General features: G+C 40.9%; 1 protein-coding gene across 9 annotated transcripts in view; it reads left to right on the top strand.

Annotated features, from left to right (window-relative positions):
- The window catches only part of Jarid2 (jumonji and AT-rich interaction domain containing 2), a 180,382-nt gene that overhangs the window by 71,239 nt on the left and 88,167 nt on the right, over nt 1-20,976 (top strand). For all 9 annotated transcript variants that reach the window (XM_039096474.2, XM_017600709.3, XM_017600710.3 and 6 more), the window contains one exon: nt 15,641-15,776. In XM_039096474.2, the coding sequence (XP_038952402.1) occupies nt 15,641-15,776 (136 nt within the window). The remainder of the gene's footprint in view (nt 1-15,640; nt 15,777-20,976) is intronic.

The following is a 20,976-nucleotide window of genomic DNA, read 5'->3' as shown; positions in this document are numbered from 1 at the left end:
GAGTTCAGCACTGGGTAACATTCTCCCAGTGATTTGCATAGTTTGTAGTACGGAAGGCAGCCTTTCAGGGAGGAAGCTTTTACATCAATTTTGGCTCAATTTTTCTCTGTCTTGCATCCAAATTGTGTTCTGTGTCTTTAACACGTCATTGTTGTTGTTGTTGTTGTTGTTGTTGTTGTTGTTGTTGTGTTGTTGTTTTGTTAAGACACACTGGCCTGAAACTTCTACTTGTTCCCTGCCTCTGTAGGGCTCTGTTTAAAGGCATGCAACTCCAAATCCAGCCTTTTCTTAAGTAAGGGCTTTCTTCATACATCTTTTCATCTTTATTTAGTTCTGGTTACTCCATACTGTGTTGAATTAGTTGACCTTTTACCTAGTATTACATTGTTAGGAATAAAATTAAGAGCATTTTATGTGAATGTTATAACTTTTCTATGTTTTATAAGTTTATTTTGTCTTGAAATTCTGTCTCTGTGCTGGACATGCTCTGAAGAGGAATTCCTTTCCTTCTCTTTTGTTAGCAGTGCATGGTAACATTTGTGTTTAATCTAGCATTTGGGTTTTTATGACTCGTTTGGGCTCCCTTACTTAACCTTGTGGAGACTGGTTGATCTCTGCTCTCTGTGTGTCTTAAGTATGTTACCTGTGCAACTTAGTTTTTCCTGGGTGTGTCTTAGTTCACGTGGCAGTGGTACATGAAGAATTACAAAGTGGGTGCCCACTGTTTTAAAGCTATTGCCTGATCCGTTAAAGTGAATCCTGTCTGCTGAAAATCTCTTGTATTGTCAGCTGGAGGTGGAAGCTTTGAAAAGGCGCTGACTCTTTAACCCTGGCAAATGCACACCAGAGCAGCTACTTGGCATCCCTGGCACCTTACAGGCCTTCTCCAAGGGATCTGGCTGCTGTTCCTGAATTCATTTGTATACTAGGAGAGCGCACCATTCCTTTGTTATTACACAGTAGCTATGGCAGGTGCTAGAAACTCTTGTTGTTAACACTGTTGGCAGTCAGCATTTAACTTTCTTACTTTACTGTCTGCTGTCTTGTGGTTTTCCACTATTTATTCTTAATTGTCACGTATAGTAGAAGTAATTAAATCCATACAGCTCCTCCTCTTATGAATGTTTGCACCTCTTTTAAGTTTTCTTGGCTTTCCCACATTCTGGTTTCAATTATGCTGATGTGTCTCTGGTCTGTAGGGCAGATTAGTGGCTTTGGTGTGGCCTTCCCCTTATTTCCCTTGGCTCGTCAGCAGTTTGTTGATGGCCCAAGTGTACGTGTCTGCTGGTCCATTCAAGATACCTAAGGCTCCTTGCTATTGCTTTACCCCAGGTACACCCTAACATAAGCAGCAGAGTGTAAAGTGGAGAGTGGATAGTGAGCTCCCTTTTCTTTTTTTTTTTTTTTTTTTTTAAATTTTTTTTTATTTATTCATTTATTATATATAAGTACACTGTAGCTGTCTTCAGATACACCAGAAGAGGGCATCAGATCTCTTTACAGATGGTTGTGAGCCACCATGTGGTTGCTGGGAATTGAACTCATGACCTCTGGAAGAGCAGTCGGGTGCTCTTAACCGCTGAGCCATCTCTCCAGCCCGAGCTCCCTTTTCTTAATTAAAGCAGTAAAACTGCTTTAGACTGCTCTCTTAAAGCTGTATTATACTCTTTATACACCTAAACTTTAAAGTAAAATCAGCATTTAGAAATTTAGTAATAAGTGATAAAATGAGTGGTGGAGATGACCCTCGAGAAAAGGGTATTTTCACTGAGCGTGCAGGAGGCGCACAGCAAGCCTCAGGGATTCCCGTCTTTAATTCCCTAGCACTAAGATTAGAGTCTGATGACCAGGTTTTTACGTGAGTGTTCGAGGGTCCTGACTCAGGTCCTCTTGCTTGGTTGACAAGCCATTTCTTCAGCAACAAGTAAGTGTACTTAGTAGTATACTCTGAGGCAGACCAGTAAATTAAGACCACAAGAACAGCCCTTTGTATAGAAGCAGAATTTTAAGTTAATAGTGTGTGCCTTAGAGGGATGGAAAACCGTTCCAGTGAGACTACTTAACTAACCTACAGCTTAACTGATGTTCGTGACCTTTGACCCTAAGTTTATTTTGATTTCTTAGGTATGCTTTCCTAATAGAGGATGTAGGATGTAATTCCTGTCTTAGGTCTTATTTTCCATTCAAAGATGGGACTTCCTTTTTTGGTGGTGGTAGCTGCTAAAGAAGAAAGTTCCGCTTGAAAGTGGAACTGCGGGCAGGTACATTGTTAGTGTTTCCACTTACTATCACCGTAACATTCCGTGTTCCAGTTTATGCCTGTGTGAGAGGAGCTGGCCTAATTGGGTTAGTTCGAAACAGCAGTTTCAGTAAAAAGCTATTTCCATGTTGGAAAATTCCCATTTCTATTTAAAGGCTTGTTCAGTCTGGACGTAGAGGACAAATTAAAGAGTACTGTTTTAGAAGTGTGGCTGGAATTTGGCATTGGCAGCTTGATAATTACAGTTTTTACCCAAGAGCTTTGAATTCTGGCTCTTTTGCCTGGAAGATCTTCTGAGGGAAAGCTGAAGCACAAAGGACCCTGGGTACCAGCAAAGGGAGGATTAGGCTGCAGAACCACTAAGCCCTTCTCAGAGTAGTGCTTTGTTGAACCAATGGGATAGCTCTGCTGGGGATCGATCCCCACCACCAGGCAAGAGAACGGGCAGTGTCTGACTTTGTCCATTTGTATTCAGGGAGACACTATCGTCTTGCCTAAGTAAAAATGTCAGTATTTTCTTTTCTTAATATGAAGAAAATAGTGTTCTTCAGGAAGTTTATGGTGAACAATAATGTCTGAAAAATGTTTCTTAGCCAAAACCAGCCTTTCTCAAAGGTGAATGAATTAATATATTGGGTTTCTCCAGGTTTTTTTTTTTTTTTTTTTTTTTTTTTGGTTCGTTTTTTCTTTTTAAAAATACTAATCAACTCTGACATCTTTCACATGTTCATAGTAAGTAGCACTTTTTTGCTCAGTAACTTGTATAAGGACAGTGTTTCCCATATAAACTGTAGTCTTTGCACACTTAAATATATCCTTCCCATCTCTTGAAGTGTTGTTTCTTGAACTCAGATTTATGTATTAACACATACGTCAACATTTCCTAAATGTTGATTTCTAAAGGAGACTAGGAGTAAAGCCTCTGGGGTCATTAACATAGTGGTAGCTGTTTATAGACCTACATCATTGTGACATTGTCTTTCCTGTTTCCTCACAATATCCAAGTTGTCATGGAGACACATCAAATGCTGCTGTCTGCACCCATGAAGCAGAGAAAGTTAGCCCATACCATATTTTCCAGGGTGTGAAAGGCAGTTTCAGTTGTCTTACAATTAGAGATTTTGTATTGATGGAAAAACAAAAAGAAAAGCATTCTGGAAATCTAGGATTTATTGTATCAGTACCCTGCCATGAGTACAAGTGGGTTCTAGGTCTTGGTTGTTTTGCGTATGCAGTGTGAACATATGTCTACAATGGAGAGCTGTTTTGCGTGTCTTCTGCATTGGGTTTTATTCTCGGCTTCTTGGTTGTTTGGTATCTTGACTACTGGAGTAATAGCCAAGCTGCTTTTCAAACCAGAGCGCAGGCTCTCATCGCAACACAGTGCAGCTTCCTGTTTTCCACAGCCTTGCCAAATGAATATGGTTGTTTGAAGATAGCAACCTATGTGGAGTGGCATCTCTTTGTGATTATGTGTTGAGTTTCTACACTGACCAGTGCTATTTAATTCCTATAGAAGCTTTGTACCCGTCTGAGGAAGCTCTCATTCATCCATGCTCCTCTTATTTGAACTTGGTCTGAGGAAAGCACTTTAGAGACTGAAATGTGCAGGATAAAATTTATTCAAAAATAGAATACCTGGCAGTACTATTTATTTGATGGAAGTATATTAACAAGGCAGAGAAAAATGATTATCCTTCCATCCTCTTCACTGAGAGCTGAGAACAGCCAGGTAACCCTCGAGCCAAATCTCTATCCACATCACTTCTGATTGCAGGACAGAAACTTCTTTCCAGTACTCAGTCAAGTAGTGTTCTGTTTCTAGGGAGATTGGTTTGTTACACAGAGATCCTTACAGAATGGTGGGGTTGTGGGCAGGAGAGAAGAGGGACTCAGGAACTCCTGTGTACTTGAAGATGAAGTCTCTATAAAACAGGGTACAGATGGCAACCACTGGAAGCTGAAGAGTGTGCTACAAGTTTGGTTTTCACCCTTGACAGATATTTTGGATTTCTGAAAGAGAATGTTTTATAATGTGTCTTTGATACAGTTCTAGAGTTCTTTGATTGTAACTAAAAACCATGAAGGCTATATATAGATTATCTTTACACCCAGGAACAGAGGTGATAAGATCACTTAACACTGTTTTGGCTTCTGTAATACACTAGTTTTTTTTGTTTGCAGAGATACTTTGACAAAACCCGTGTTCTTGAGCAGCAGGAGTACCTACTAAAGACTAAAGACAGCATACACAGGCATTTTGTCGAGGTTAACAAGTGGCCATCGTAATGAGTGCCTTCATAATGTCACAACCAGTTACAGGACAGGTCCAAATGTGAACTGATAAGCACTTGAATTAGTTTTGGGGGGCTACTTTGAATAGCTTTGAGGTTCCTCTAAAACCTCTCCCTCTTTTAGGATGAGAAATAATAACCCCATAGTAGATTTTACAAGTCATGTATGTTTTAAAGAAAGTTAAACCAGTTCTTTAAGCTTGGTTATAGAATGCCCAGAGAATATTTTGGAAAAGAAGTATTTGAATAAGAACAGGTGACAAGATCAGCTGAAGTAAAGTGTACACAGGGAAAGAGGTGTCTTTAGAAGAGAGGTGGTGTCTTCACCACAGCGAGAGAAATACTGAAGTTCCCAAGAGCATTGTATTAGTGAGCATGGACTCCTCCTTCCTTTCTATAGATCTGCTCACCTAGTGAGTGAGTCTTACAACCCTCTCCATCCTGTGATGATAAATAGCAGTGCTGAGCCTCAGGCTGTCCACGAGTGTAAGTGTCGGGGAGCTGTGTACATACAGCTTTGCATTCCAAATGGACTCGCTCTTGTTTACAGTTGCTGTCTAACGATTACTGTGCATTGAGAAGTCTTTGCAAAGTCTTGGTTGGCGGAAAGTAATTGGTTTTGCTTTGCATGCAATGAAATGGTATTACGAGTGATATTAAGATGATATTATAATGGTATTAAAGATATTAAGAGTTTGTCAGCTAATATATTTCCATAACTTTTACATTTCAAAGTAATATACTAATATACTAAGTCTACATTACTTAATTTGACTTTAATAAAACATGGGTTTGTATCAATGGAATCACTTCATACCCTCACGACCTCTTGTACTCCACTTAGTATGAAGATATACAGCTGGTGATAATTGCCTGGATGCAAGATTCTGTCAAGATTTATTTTGTGGCTGAATTGTCTTTTGTATTCATGTACCATATTGTGGTTGTCAGTTGATGGGCATCTGGGCTGTGTGTTGGTTAACTTATTTATTACGTTATGCAGTCCAGTCTGGCTTCAGAGCTTCTGTTTTCCTGCAGTTGCTAATTCTTTCTTTGTGGGTGGTGGTGTATGTTTTGTCTGGGTACACAATAAGTATGTAGAAATAAGGGGTTGGCTTATGGTATGATATTTAAAATTCTTACTTGCACCTACATAGGAGGTTGCAACATACCTTCAATCACAGCAGGAGGATCTCTGAGTGCCACTGTATTGAAGTGATGCTTGTAAAGGACAGACAGGGCTCTAGTAAGTAGTGTCAGCTGAGCATGGAATACTGCAGCAAAACCTGAACTCCAAGCTGCATTCGTGATTTTACTCCTGTGTGCTCAAACCCTGCAAGGTTATCCCGGGAGAAAGGCTGGCCTTACATTGTGAGTGTTGTACAATTCTTCATCAGGGGATCCTCATGGCTATGCAGAACAAAGCTCAGGAAGTACAGCTATAGGCATTTAATAGCACAAGATTTTGCAGTTAGGTTCACAGTGTAGCTGCAGATAGATAGCTAAGAGCCGATTAGTCTTAGATGCCTGTGGCCTAGCAAGCACTCTAGCAGCATAGTTGAAAGCATGAGTTGAAGACTAGCCTGGATTATATAGTGTGACCTCTCCCACTCCCTCCTAAAACACTAGGGAGGAGGAGCCAAGAGGCGAGATGTATAGATTTTAAAAATACTTTTCAGTCAATACTAGCTTTAAATCACAGATTCAAATTGTTTTTATATTTTGAAGAACCAATTCAGTACAGTCAATAGAAAAAAACTGTCAGTGGATTTAAGCTGTACTTTTTTTTTTTTTCTTTTTCTTTTTTCTTTTTTTCGGAGCTGGGGACCGAACCCAGGGCCTTCCGCTTGCTAGGCAAGCGCTCTACCACTGAGCTAAATCCCCAACCCCTAAGCTGTACTTTCTAATAGATGAATTTCCAGGTAGTCCTTTATCTATTTTTGGATATATGGAGGCTTTTTAGTGCTTCAGAAGAGTAAGTAATTTTATTCAGATTTTTAACTGGAGATTTAAAAACATTTAAAAGATGTTTTGTGGGCCTGTGAGACTGCCTGGTAGGTCGAAATACTCCCTGTTAACCAATCCTTCCTGTTTGGAATAAATTAATACTCCTCCCCCCAACACCTGTTGAGATGGGTTAAAGGGGCCTAGGAAGTGCACATACAAATAAAGTTAAAAAGAAATCATAAAAAGAAGCTTTAGAGAGATTCTTCTCTAGTTATTTTAAGTGTGGATTGGTTGGTGTAGATTGCTCTTCCAAAAGCAGAAAATGGTTTGCATTGGATTTCAGTGTTTCCTTTATGGCCATGAGGGGCATTTCCCCTTTCCTATCTGCATCTCACTTGGGCAACACACACACACACACACACACACACACACACACACACACACACACACACCGTCCATATAATGATGTTAATTTCACAGGTGTTTTTCTTGTTCTGTAGTGTCACTCAGAAAGTTGGCTCCCCTTTCTGTTTATGGTAATTACTAGAGAGCATTTACTCTAGGGGAGTACCCGCTGGGTTTCTTTGTGAGAAATTCTGTCAAATTTTGAAAATGGTTTCTTTGAGGTCAGGAATTTGATTGGACTCTATCAGACATTTAATTTTTTTCTTATTGAATGCAGTTTTATGACCAGTTAATGTAAATGTAAAGAAAACCATTTCTTCTAACCCATCGATTTGCATTTAATTACTATTTTTGTTCTGTCTGGGCTGGTGTTAAGGCTCAGAGGATAAATGCATTTGTGACCAGAGTTTGATCCCTGGGACACTCACAGGCCAGAGAACCAAAGCCTATAAGATGCCCTCTGATCTGTGTAATCATACATATTTGAAGCAATAGATACATAAATAAAACGATCACCAGCCCTTTTCTCACTTCTTCCTCTGATAGTATTAGGGAACAGTCAGTCCTTTGTACTGACCCATGCTGCATCCATAGTGCTTGGAGAACAGGACCTGCTTGTCTTTCACTCACCGGCCTACAGGGTGAACAATATTTTCTCATTCAGTTGGAACTGTGGAGCAGTATAGTTCAGTTCCTGGAAGGTGGCAGGTGCTAGTTCTATGTTTTTGTGAATAAAAACTTAAATGTCATCTAGAGCCTTTGTGTGCCCCACTCCCCTTCCTCCACCACTTAGGAGAACATTGATTTCTCATTTTCAGACAATTACTTTCAGGAAAATAAAATATTCCCATAATCTATGATTTTGTTTTATTGGCCGTTATCTAGATTTGTGAGTTTGTCATTTTCCAAAAACTTCATCCCTTCAATATCATCTGATCCCAAATGCTTGCCAATCAGACTTAATTTAGAGAATGTCCGCAGTTAATGGTGTTTTGTGGTTTACTTACAACCACCCATTTCCTGTCTGCATCTCACTTGGGCAATACACACACACACACACACACACACACACACACACACACACACACACACACACACACCTGTCCATATAATGATGTTAATTTCACAGGTGTACTGTTAGAATGTCGGTTGTTAGTTCATTTTTTCACGGCACAGGCTACATCTAAAGAGAGTGAGGGCATGAGTTCTTACCACTGGGTGCCAGTGGCCTGGGTGTGTAACCTCAGTGCTAGTGGAGTTCACTGGTGTTTCCTGGCCAGCTAATGAAGCTCCAAATGTGAGCTCCAGGTTCAGCGGAGTGGGAAACTGGCAGATCTGTAGAATAGTAATGTAAACTAAAGCTCATCTTTAGGTCAGGAATAAGTAATTCGCCCTAAGTAGATTCTTACTGCAGTGCACCTCTTGTGGTAAGCATTTGGCCTTTTGGAATTGTTTGCTTTATGTAAAACCACAAGCTATTGGCAGGAAATTGGGATAGACATGGCTGGTAATGAAACCTATTTGCTTCCTGTTTATTCTGGCTATGAAAAAAGGTTCGAGACTGACTGTTGTATTAGTTTCTTGAGAAAGTCCACTGTTGATTTACAGTTGAATCACAGGACGAATTTGGAACATGAATACTCATTGCCTGTCATCCATCTGCTTTGATTGAGGGCAGCAAAGATACTGAGATCTTGACACCTTCTCTATAAAGGGAATCAAGTAATAAAGCGGTGTTAGGTAGATAGGATCTAAGAACTGATATCCCGGATTTTCAGGTGCTTTGAGTCAGGCAGAGTGATGGATCTATTTGTTCACTGTAGAGGGGTTGTTTTAGAGACAGTGTGAGGAGAGATGCTGTTTGGGACAGGGATTGGCTGGTAGCGTTTGGTGGTTGAGATCCTGGTTGATATTGAAGTCTGTGTCTCATAAATTGAATGGCAGAGAATATTTGGTTCCATAAATGTATCCTGCATGTCTGTAGTGTATACCTGAAATCCTGTTAGTGTCACCAGGGTTTCTTGCTCACACTTAGACCTCATAGTAAGTTCCAGGTCAGCCTCTCATTTATATTCAACATGAAAAAAACCTTAAAAGTGAATATAAAACCAGAAAAAAGCCGCAAATTTATAACCCATAAATAACCATTGATCGTATTCACTGTTGGTGAAATGAACCAATTTATGTTGAATTAAAGTATAATTTATTGGGTTTATTGGGGGGGGAGTTGTTCAGTGTAGCCATGGGGGTGTGTGTGTGTGTGTATGTTTGTGTGTGTATGTTTGTGTGTGTGTGTTTGGGTGGGTGTGGGAAGAACCCAAATGTATATTGAGGAATTCTTTGAGAGGAATCTCAGCCTTGGGGCTGAAAAGTTTAGGGAAGAGTGAAATGTATGCCAGCCATGCCATGAATAGACCCTCAGGTAGTGACTAAGGGATGCTGGGGAGAATCTGTAGTTCAGGAGACCCTATCAGAGTCCAAATACCCATCACTGAGGTAAAAGGAATCTCATATGTTTTGGTTTGGTTTGAGCGTTTTTTTTGGGCTTTTTTCTGTGTAGCTCAGGCTGTTCAGGAACTGGTTCTGTAGACAAGGCTAGCTTTGAACTTGAAGATCCACCTGACTCTACCTCTGAAGTGCTGGGATTAAAGGGTTTTAACCACCACAACCAGTGGAAGGAAAATGTCAAAGATTTCCAGAGGTCTTGTGTGTCAATGTGGAGGGCATAATTAAAGTGGTGGTAGGTGTCAAATACGGTAATGAAATTTTAGTGTGGCAGGTAAAAAAAGAGTTGTGTTAAATGAATTTATTAAGGATAACCTTGCCCTGCAGGGGGTAGGGGGGATTCATGGCATTTAGGGTGGTTGGCACAGATTTTGTGAAAAGTCAGTGGGGGCTAAAGTTGTATATATTATTTATTACTTCTTTCTGCACCAGTAGTATCAGTAATCAGACAAATCTCCAGGACATGTGCCTTACCAAGCCCTATAGGCATTTGCCTTTGTCGTGCATACATTCCTTCTACTGGGAGTTTTATGTGCTTCACTGTTCTCTACAAATTTCATTCGTGTTTGACTCATGTGTTTGACTTTTCTGTTTTGCTATTTCTGGTGCTCCCTATAGGCATTATAAAGATTTAAAAAAGCAAGATATGATCTGTACTATTTACAATTTTTGCATCTCAGTTTTGTTATATAAATGAAAGTCTGCGTGATGATGTTTCATAGGCTCACTGTAAAAGGTAAAAGATAAGCAAGATAAGCTAAGTGGTCCACAGCGGAACTCCAGTGTGACACTGGGGAGAGGAAGAGGTACTAGGAATAGAATGGATGAGGCCGACACTCAAGGCTGTGTCTGTAGACTAAGGTAGATTGTTGATAAGCGAAAGACTTGAGTCACAATTAGCTGTTTCTGTAATAGTTACAGTAGTGTAATGTTCAAGGTCAGACCTTGTTGTAGTCTTTAATACCAGTAAGAACCTAATGATTGGTATAATTTGTCTAGATGAACAGTAATGTGTGTATGTGCCTATTTTCTTTTGGAGGTTTGCTGCTGAACCAGTAAGCCAGCCAGCTACTGATTGAGTTGTGAAGAGACTCCAGTAACATCCTAGATTAGATTCTGTGGGAAGGAGTGTATTTTTAACTCCTTGCTATAGCTCATAAGCTAGGGTTTTTGACTGAAGTAGAGGCAGAAGAGAATCACACACACAGAGGCTTTGAGTGAGTGGCCTCTGTCTTCAATGACTTGGTTTGTAATGTGTTTTTGGAAAGTACTTTAAAACTATATAGAAGTATTGTATATACATAAGGCACTATACACCGCTTTGTCTTGTACAGTTGGCCCTGACATTGCGTTGGTTTGCCTTTATGGTATGTGAAAGCAATACATGCTAGTAGAAACCACGCTGTGAAATATGCCTTTAGATCTCTTTGCCAGAAGGATTTCAGTGTACCTTCTACTTCACAGTGTTAATTAATATGGCTTTAACAGTGGCACAATCCTGTGGTAGGTTTAGGAGCATTTGCACATTATTTTCAGAGTGCTCTGTGTTCTACCTTCCCTGAATGGTGGCAAGGCCTGGTGTAGCAGGCAGGGTTGCAGTGACTTGCAGGATGGTTATGTTGAAGGGCACATAGTATGCTGTAACAAAATGTTTATCAAATAGGTCACATGGTCAATTGAAATCTTAACCAGTGTCATACACAGTGCTGTCTAGTACAACTCCTTATGATGGACCTTCATATAGCAGTCTTGTTATTTAATTTTGTGTGAGTGCTTGAGTTTGTCGCATTCTAAACTGTGAAATCAGATTTCTGCTCGATTCTTGGAAAAAAAAAAAGAGCTGTAGATCTGGTATCTTTAAATACAGCAGGAGGAGAAATGTGGGAGGGATTAGCTGACTACTCCTTTCTCAATGTACCCTGTCAGGGCAAACTGTGTAGATATCTTCCTACCATGCCACTATCTTCTTGACAACGGATGTCTGACATGTTCAGACGCAAAAGAGCTGACTTGGCAGCTACCCAGCAGATTTTTATAAAAGCACAGCTGGTGGCCTGAGGTTCAGGCTGTCAGAGTTGTGTTATGAAATAAATCGTTTTTCAGCAGAAGTTCCTAATCCAATTTCAACTGTAACTTTAAAAAGGGTAGTGATCAAAGTTAAGCTCACGTTTATTTAAAGGAGTAAAACTCCTTGCGTTAGTGTTTTCAGGATCATTTCTTTATCCCAAGAAGGGGTTCTGAGAAAACTTTGTCATGTTTATATTCAGAGTGTACATTCCCTCTCTTGGGCTGTTTCCTGGCTGCTTAATTCTTTTTCTGGGTGTGAATTCTTTGACCAGCCTTTTTTTTTTTTTTTTTTTTTTTTTTTTTTAAAGTGTTTTAAAGCATGGATTAGCATTGTGTTGACCTGAGAGGGTTTTGCAGAAGGAAAGTTTCCCCACTGTCAAAGTAACGAAAGTGACTGTGCCCCAAGTTGAAGTTGTACCTTTTCAACTTTTCCCTTGGCAGTCTTCATAGTCACTGTCATTTACTGCCAAGAATCACCATGGAGTTCCATTTTGTTTTTAATTTTAATATTTAATAGTATTTATGTATTTGGGTGTTTGATTGCTGTATGAACCACTAGTGTATATGGTGCCAGCAAATCCAAAGGGGCCAATAGAAGGCTTCAAATCCTCAGAACTGGAACGAACCACCATACTGTCTCTTGGAACTAAATCCAGGTCCTCCAGAAGTGGAGCCCCTGATTTTTACTCTTTGGTACTGTGTAATGTTGTCTTAAACTGTTGTTGGAATAGGCCAGGATTGTGTTGATTGAGTAGAATGATTTCACTGCAGCTGTCAGAAATCCTAGTTGAAAGACCTCAGTGAAGGGGTTACTGTTCATTTACCCAAGGAGGAGGAAATGGCCACCACTGCCAGTGAGATCAAATCTTATTAGGGTCACTGGCAGCTGAGAAAAGAAGTCACAATTACTACATGCAGGTAGATATTGAGGGCCGCTGGTTATTGTTGAATGACCTTGTCATCAATTCAAACAGTGGCATTTTCATAGTCTTTTCTTGAGTCTCCTTGGAGGGCATCCATATTTGCAAGATGAAGTCACATGTTGCCACCCCACCCCCAAGCCCCTTCCTTGAATGATGGCTGTCATTGGAGAGCAGCAGCTGGAACAGCAATCCAAACACAGTAAAATGATTTTTTAAAAACCATGGTTGGAATACAACTTGTTAACATTGTATAATGTTTGCTGTTAGAAAATTATGGTTTTTTTTGTGAATGTTTGAAAGATGTTTGTTTTTTGTTGTAATTGTGTGGAGAAGGTTGTCAAGAGATGAGTGTGAAACTTGTTGGACCTGTACTTTTTGTCATCTTGTGATACAATAAAGCTCACCTTGTCTACCTCCTTCCACGGAAGATTACTGCAGTAGATATCTTTAACAGTATGTACTGCAGAATATGGTCTGATTTCAGGAGTTTTGGAAAGGGATGTAACTTTCATGCTTCTATTGGTCCTGCCCTGGTATGAGTAGAAATCTGAGGTTTTTATTGCATCCTGGGCATCGGGTGTTATAGGCAATGCATGGCATGTTCAGCATCCAGTAGGAGGTGGAAGAGAGACAGAGAATGACTAATAGGATTTGGGATAATTTTGTCCCCTGCCTCTACCACTGCTTGTTTGTGCCTGGGATCACTGTGTAGTCATAGGGAAGACTTCTTCGGTATAGTAATAATGGACTTTCATCTTAGACTTGATCCTTATTGTTTTCTTAGCACCCCTTTAAAAATAATAATTTTAGGATTGCTTCATAGGTCGTCAAATAAGTAGCTAAAAAGAAAGCCTGCTCGGAGGCTCGGTATGTGAGGTTTTTCCACCATTGACCTTCTGTCTGCAGACAAGGAAGGAGGGGGAAGGGTTGGGGATTTAGCTCAGTGGTAGAGCTCAAGGCCCTGGGTTCGGTCCCCAGCTTGGGGGGGGGGGTGTAGGAAGGAGGGGGAAGCCTTACCTCTCCCATGGATATTTCTGAACACCAAGATAGAGAAGCTAGATTTAAAAACGGATTTGGGAGTGGTTTTCAGGTTCTTGTCATAAAGGGTTTAGGGCTAGAAACTCTTGGAAGAGATAGGAAAGTAGAACCTATACAGAGTTGGCAAGAGTTGCTATGGGTGAGCAGCAAATGTGCAGTGGTATTTAGGCAGCTCATGCTAGACACTAAGTCACGTTCAGGCCACTTTCAGATTGAGATCTTGTCTTGCCTGCGTCCAGGTGTTTAGATGGATGGGGTATAGTGTTGGAGGCAGTACGTGGGCTGCTGAGGAGAGCTGTAGTCACGCCTCATATTCAGTCACTGTGGGAAAATAGAAAGGTAGCCATGATTTAAATCATCAATACGCTTGTAATTCCAGGCACTTCACACAGGCTGTTGTCTAAGGTTGAAGAGTAGGAAGGCAAGTATAGGAAAAATGGGGTGGATTGTGGGAGGAGAGAAAATAAGGATGGAGCCGTGCAGTTCCCCCTCAGGTTTATATCCTGACCTTTTAGGTCTGTAGACCATTCTACAGCACCTCTGAATGAGAAGATAGCCACAGCAGCAAGATTGTCTGGCTGACTACCACTTCCCAATACCCAGATTTCTGGGTACTCAGGCTTGCTTAGCTTTTGCTCTGTGTACCTTGCATTGCTAGGGAGCGGTGGGGTGACCCACTAGAACTCTGTCGGGTTTATCACCTAACCCGCACAGTCAGTTTATTAAGGGCAGCAGGTATTGACCAGCCATGTAGATTATGAAAGAACAGTTGGGCCTTTGTGTGAAACGTCAGTTGTAGCCTGCTTCTCCTTCATTTTAAGTATTCATAGGTGTAATAAAGTTGCTGGTGTCGGTAGCTCAACCTGGATGTGGTTTTCTTTGTAGGCATTTTGTCTTCCATGGCTTATCTTTTAAACATACGGGGGAGGGCGGTTATAATTTCTTTATCGAGAGCCTGAGTCAAGGCAAAGACCCTGCAGTTTCATGGGCAGAGCTACTCTGGGATGTTATGGTTCATATATTGCTGATGAAGGACCCGTCAGTTCATAACCTTACATCATTGTTGTGGAGACACAGGAAGGAGTGGGACAGGATAGGAGAGAAGGGAGTTCCGTCTGACAGCTCTAATGAGTAGCCCTGGCTATTTACAAGGTGGATTTTAGCCCACTAAGCCCGTCTCCCAACCTTGCTTAGCACTGTCATTTGGTTGCAGGTAATCTCAAAGGAAAACTAATTCAGCCCCATTTTGCTCTTCATATTTTAAATATCCACGTCATCTGCCTATTGATTAATTACTTGAATTCTACAAATGGGGTATTAATTAAAAGTCTCATGATTCTGGGTCTAATGATTTTTGAAGGTCTGGTGAAGGTTTAGCGGTTAACTTGTAATTTTCAGGTTACGGTGGCACAGTTTCTTGGCTTCTCTTGGTCCTCTAAAGGTACTGCCGTGCAATCGAAGTACCATCTTGGCAGGCCTACCAGGAGTGTAGGAGTTCTGTTCAGAGCAAGGTGGAAATGGTACCTTATTTCCTTCCTTTTGCTTTTCCTTTACTCTAGTACAGTGTAGAACTGACCTTCTACAGAGGTTGCCTAAGACCATGGAAAAAACAGATATATGCATTACATTTATACTATGATCCGTAACAGTAGCAAAATTACAGTTGTGAAGTAGCCGTGAAAATGTTATGGTTGGGGTCACCACAAGCTGAGGAACTGTATTACAGGGGCACAACATTAGGAAGGCTGGGAACCATTGATCTAGGGAATTCTTGTTTGGGGATATTGAGGACACATGGGGAAGTTAGGATATATCCTTCATTGGAGGATTTGCTTGGGATTTATGCAGAAGGAATGTAATGCCATTTCACACTCTGAATCATATAATTGATCTTTCCATTGTAGATCAGGACATCCTCAGATTTACCTACCTGCTTTTACCAAGTGTTTATAAAGATGTATCCACCATAACCAGTTAGAATTTAACAGTGGCTGAATATTTTTTTTCCCCACATGAAAGGTTTAATTTGAGAACAGCAGCAGAAGAGGGGAGGAATAGAGGCTAGTCATGAGCACATGGAGGGAAGGGGGCGAGGGACATGGGAGAGAAGGGACAAAGGGGAAGAGAGCAAGAGGGTAGAGAAGAGCAAAGAGGTGTCTGACTATTTGAGTACCTGACTTTCAAAAATTCTCTTTCCACAGGACGACAGTGATGGGATCCCGTGGTCAGAAGAGAGAGTCGTTCGGAAAGTCCTTTATTTGTCTCTAAAGGAATTCAAGAATGCACAGAAAAGGCAGCATGGGGAAGGCATTGCTGGGAGCCTGAAAACAGTGAATGGTGAGTTGAAAATGGAGCTGGATTTAGTCTCTCTGTAGTACCTTGTTCTGACTTGGGCATAAGCAATCTCGTGTGCACCCTGCTGACTTCCTTGTTGACCAGTTGCTACAAGGCGTGGCTGTACAATAATTGGAATGCTCAGGGTCTTCCTGTGATTATCAGTCAGGTCTGGTAAAGTGGAAGGAACTGCCTCTCAAATTTCTTACTTTCTCTGTCTCTGCCATTTATTAGCATTTTTTAAAAAAGATTTGTTTTGTTTTATGAGTACAGTGTAGCTGTCTTCATGCACACCAGAAGAGGGCATCGGATTCTATTACAGATGGTTGTGAGCCATGATGTGTTTGCTGGGAATTGAACTTAGGACCTCTGGAAGAGCAGTCAGTGCTTTTTTAACCACTGAGCCATCTCTCCAGCTAAATGAATGCTAAAATAATTTGGTTATGTGGCTCCAGGTGTGATATATTTCATAGTCTGTTGCATGTGCCTTAATTGCATATAGATTATGGAATGACCTGTGGTTATATTCTACTTTTACTTGGCCAACAAGAAAGCCACAGGAAAGAGACCTTACCTTGTTCTTGTCTTACAAGTTTGGTTTAGAAACAGGAATCAGCACATACAGTATAGTAGTTTCCACGTTATAGCTCACATATGGCTTCCAGTTTTCATTCCTCCTCTGCCTACCTACAACCTCCAGTTTCTTGTGCATATATTGGTTATGGAAATCAGAGCATTATTTTTGATTTTGGTTTCTACCTTCTCCCTTGTCTGAGATGGGTTTGATTGCTACTGTGTTCCGGTTTTCTTTTGCTTGCCTTAATTGTAAACTGAGTACTCCATGCTTTCTCCTTGTTACTGAGTAAATCTGTTTGTTGACTCATTTTTATAGGGTCATGGCAGGGTTAGAAGTCCATTATTTTCCCAACTTGTTTTAACTGTCTTAAGGTGGGATAACTTGAAGGAAGACATAAACCCCACATGGTGGGTTTTCTTAATGTAAAAGTCTCTTTTTATTCTGCAAATTGTATGAGTGTTTTGTCTATGCATTATGTGTGCACCGTGTGCAAGCCTAGGTAGGGTCTGAGGAGGCCAGAAGGAACTGGAGCTAGAGTGGGTTGCCATGTGGACTCTGGGAATTGGACCCTGGTGCTCCAGAAAAACAGTAAGTGCTCTTAACCCTTGAGCCATGCCTTCAGTCTTATCCTGCCCTTTTTGTTTTACTTAGTATCGCTTGATTTAATTAGTGAAACACATATTTGAAAGGGTCATTTGGAGAATTATGTAAATTCTAGATGGCATTTAATATTCCTTGGTTGCAGTTCATATAGAGTATTTGCTGTGATGGTTTATCATAGAGTATTTTACCCGGTAAAACTCGTGAAGGTTTGGGCACAGTGATGAGAAATAATTGGATTTTTTATCTCAGAGAAAGAATAGAGGAATAGTAATTACTGATTTAAGGTTGTTTTGTTTGTGAATAGTCAATGCCTTAGTACTATTCTTTATTGTCAGAAATTAAATATACCCTAACTGGTAAATGTTAGGTGTTATGGAAAAAGTTAGACAGTTGTGCAAGACTTAGTAATAGTATTATTTATATTTATGAACAGAAGTAAAGATAGTCCTTGTAGCACCAAGTGCTGCTAACTATCCTGCTACATTTATCTTCGACTTTGTGATAGTGTGAAAATAATTGAGCGAGACATTGAAAAGAAAATTACAAAAGGTAATTCTAGTTTGATTAAAATCTTTGCACCATGTGTGTAGTGAAACTTGGCTTTTTCATTTTTTTTTTTTGGTTCTTTTTTTCTGAGCTGGGGACCGAACCCAGGGCCTTGCGCTTCCTAGGCAAGCGCTCTACCACTGAGCTAAATCCCCAGCCCCTATTTTTTTTTTTAAACCTTCCATTGAGTCCAGATCCTCCTCCCTCAGCCTGACAAATGCTGGGATTACAGAGAGGTGCTACAATGGCAGGTCTGTCCACGTCCTCTCCTCCCCCAGGTCTGTCTAGTCTGATCTGTCTTTCTGTCTCTGACCTTCAAGTTCACGAAGGTAATCGCCCTCTGCCTTGTTAAGGCATAGTTTCTCCTGTTTAGATTGCTGCTGGTTCACAGACTTTAGGTTAGATATTCTGGCCAATTCTCTGATTCTTTCTTCCCTCTTAGTTACAGGATTGTTGGAACTATACATGACTGCTACGTCGTCCTCTGGGCTCTTGGCATCAAACTCTGGTTCAGGCACCAGCAGCTAGGATTGTTATGTGTACAGCTTCTACCTGACCAATTGGCTCCTCTCTAATGATATTGTTACAAGGCTTTCAGTTGTGCAATGCTGTCAATATGCCCGTTACTGATTCTTCTTGTTGCTGTTATTCAGGCTGATTTCTCAGACCATGTTTGTCACCCTGCACATCAGGTTTCATCAGGGCCTTCTGAGTTCCTTGTTACTAATTTTTAAAAACATTTAACCAGGCATAGTGGTAAATCTGTTGAGAGGCAGAGCTACATGAGGTCTGTACGCTCTGAGGCCACCTGATCTACACAGAGAAGCCCACCTTAGCACAGTCACTCCTACAGCAGAATCTTGAAAGTAGCTACTGTGCTACTGTGTTTGGCAGTTTTAGTGGGAAGAACCATAAAGCAGAATTACCAAAAGGAGATTAACTCCTTTTGTGTGGGTGTACTTTTCTCCACGTATGAGGAATGCTGCTATAGTGTGCTCACCTCCCTTTCCCTCCCCACCTCCCCTTCTTGACACCCCCTCCCTGGGGGTGGGGGGAAGAATAGGGGGAAAGAACGGGGAGGGTTCAAGACCTTGGAGCTGGTGAAGGTCTTGAAAATCGAGTGACTTGTAGTTATGTGTGTGTGTGTGCGTGTGTGCCTGTATGTGTGTGTGTATGCGTGTGTGTATGTGTGTGTGTCTGTGTGTGCGTGTGTGTGCGTGTGTGTATGTGTATATGTGTGTGTATATGTGTGTGTATGTGTATATGTGTGTGTGTATATGTGTGTGTATGTATGTGTGTGTATATGCGTGTGTGTATATGTGTGTATGTGTGTGCGCGTGTGTGTATGTGTGTGTATGTGCGTGTGTGTATGTGTGTGTATGTGTGTGCGCGTGTGTGTATGTGTGTGTATGTGCGTGTGTGTATGTGTGTGTATGTGTGTGTGTCTGTGTGTGTATGTGTGTGTATGTGCGTGTGTGTGTGTCTGTGTGTGTATGTGTGTGTATGTGCGTGTGTGTATGCGTGTGTGTATGTGTGTGTGCTTGTGTGTGTATATGTGTGTGTGTGCTTGTGTGTGTATGTGTGTGTGTATGTGTGTGTGTATGTGTGTGTGTGTGCGTGTGTGTGTGTGAAAGAAGGGTTTATTTTGGCTCACAGTTCAGGAAATGCAGCCCAGTCTGAAAGGGAAAGCATGGCAGAGTGAGTGTTAGAGCTGGTTATATTGCATCTGTAGTAGAGAAGCAGGGAATATACAGGGTTTGTGACTAGGCTATGGAAATCTCCCTCCAATACAGTACCTCTGGGTGAGGATCAAGTGTTCAGAAAGCCCGTGGGTGGCTTGCCTACCACATACACCGGGACACTTGTAAATCAGAGGCTGCTGCTCACAGCCTCTCCCATAGAAGAAACACTGTTCTATAGGTCATATGTAGCCAGGACATAGGTTAGTGGGGTTGTGGTACTGAAGGAAGGAATATATTGATTCAAATGGCAGTGGACAGCTCCCATGTTAGTGTATCTCACAGTTGCCTGTCACTCCAGCTCCAAGGGATCCAACACCCTCTTCTGGCTTGCATACATGTGCGTATATACAGTTTCTAAAGAAAATTTGGCTTAATTCTCAGTCACCAGATGAAATGGTTCTACTTTTTCAGTTATTACGGAAATGCATATGGTAGCAATAAACATTTAAGATTGTTCATTAAAGAAGGTTTCTTAGAATGGGAGGTGTCTAGTGATAGAGTGGTGCTTACCCAGCCTTTTTTTTAAAATTCGAAATATTTTTTCAATTGCCAGATCCTCTCCACCTGTCTACCCATCCAACTTTGGTGTTTTACTCTCCCCCTTTTTTAAACAATCCCCCCACCACACACACACACACAAAGTTAATGGGCCATGAGTAAAAGGCATATAATGACAATAGACGTCCAAGCTTAAAATATGTGGATGGATACTCATTCCTAAAATTAGGCGTTTACGTCAGACCTTTCCCCTCAAGTCTCAGGTAGCTATCAGGGAAAGGGAGGCAGAGAGTTGGTTTTTTGTTGTTGCTTATTTTTATTAAAGTCTATCCCCCTCTCCCCAACAAACACCTGTAGTTTTTTGTATTGATTAATTGCTTCTGGGATCGGGGCCTACCTTGAAGTATGGTAGTCTGGGTGATACTTCATTGATACTTCAGGGGAGGAAGCTTTTTTGTCCTTACTACCCTGTCAGTTGCAGTTAACTTCTTGGCTAGGGTATGGATCATTTCCACTTTTCCCTCCAGTTCCAGGACACCTTCCGGTTTGGAAAGGGTGTTCTTCTGGATGTTTTAGGGTTTCTATTGCTGTGAGGAGACAGCATGACTACAGCAAGCAACTCTACTAAAGGGAACATTTCATTGAAGCTGCCTTACAGTATCGTAGGTATAGTCCATTATCAGCATGGCAGGAAACATCACATGCAGGCACATATGCCACAGGGAGAATCATCTTTTGAAGGTGTATGTGTAGAAGTTTTGTAGAGTCACAGGCATTATACAGACATTTATTTTGCTGTAGCAGAATTGGAATTATAGTTCAAATTATAGAACTTGGATTTCATTTGATAATTTGCAATCCAGAGCACATGAAGGAATACTAAATCCTTGAAATTGTTATGTTGAGCACAGCATGTTTTATTTCTATTTGCCATTTTTATTATTTTTAATGCTTTTCTCCTTTAATTTTTTTTTAAAAAACTTACATATATTGGTATTCTACATGCATGTATGTCTGTGTCAGGTGTCAGATCCCCTAGAACTGGAACCACAGACAGTTGTGACTTGCCATCTGGATGCTGGGAACTGAGCCTAGATCCTTTGATAGAATCTCCAGTGCTCATAACTGCAGAGCCATTGCCCCTGCCCTTTAACAAGAAAGATGTTTCCAGCCTATTGCTTCTTCTACAGGAATTTCTTAGAGAAATTCTATTTAAAACCCCAAAAAATAGTGCTAG

This window comes from Rattus norvegicus, chromosome 17 (assembly GCF_036323735.1).
Source record: "Rattus norvegicus strain BN/NHsdMcwi chromosome 17, GRCr8, whole genome shotgun sequence".
Taxonomy (NCBI): domain Eukaryota; kingdom Metazoa; phylum Chordata; class Mammalia; order Rodentia; family Muridae; genus Rattus; species Rattus norvegicus.
Note: the sequence above shows the minus strand (reverse complement) of the source record. Positions and strands in the feature narration are given on the sequence as shown.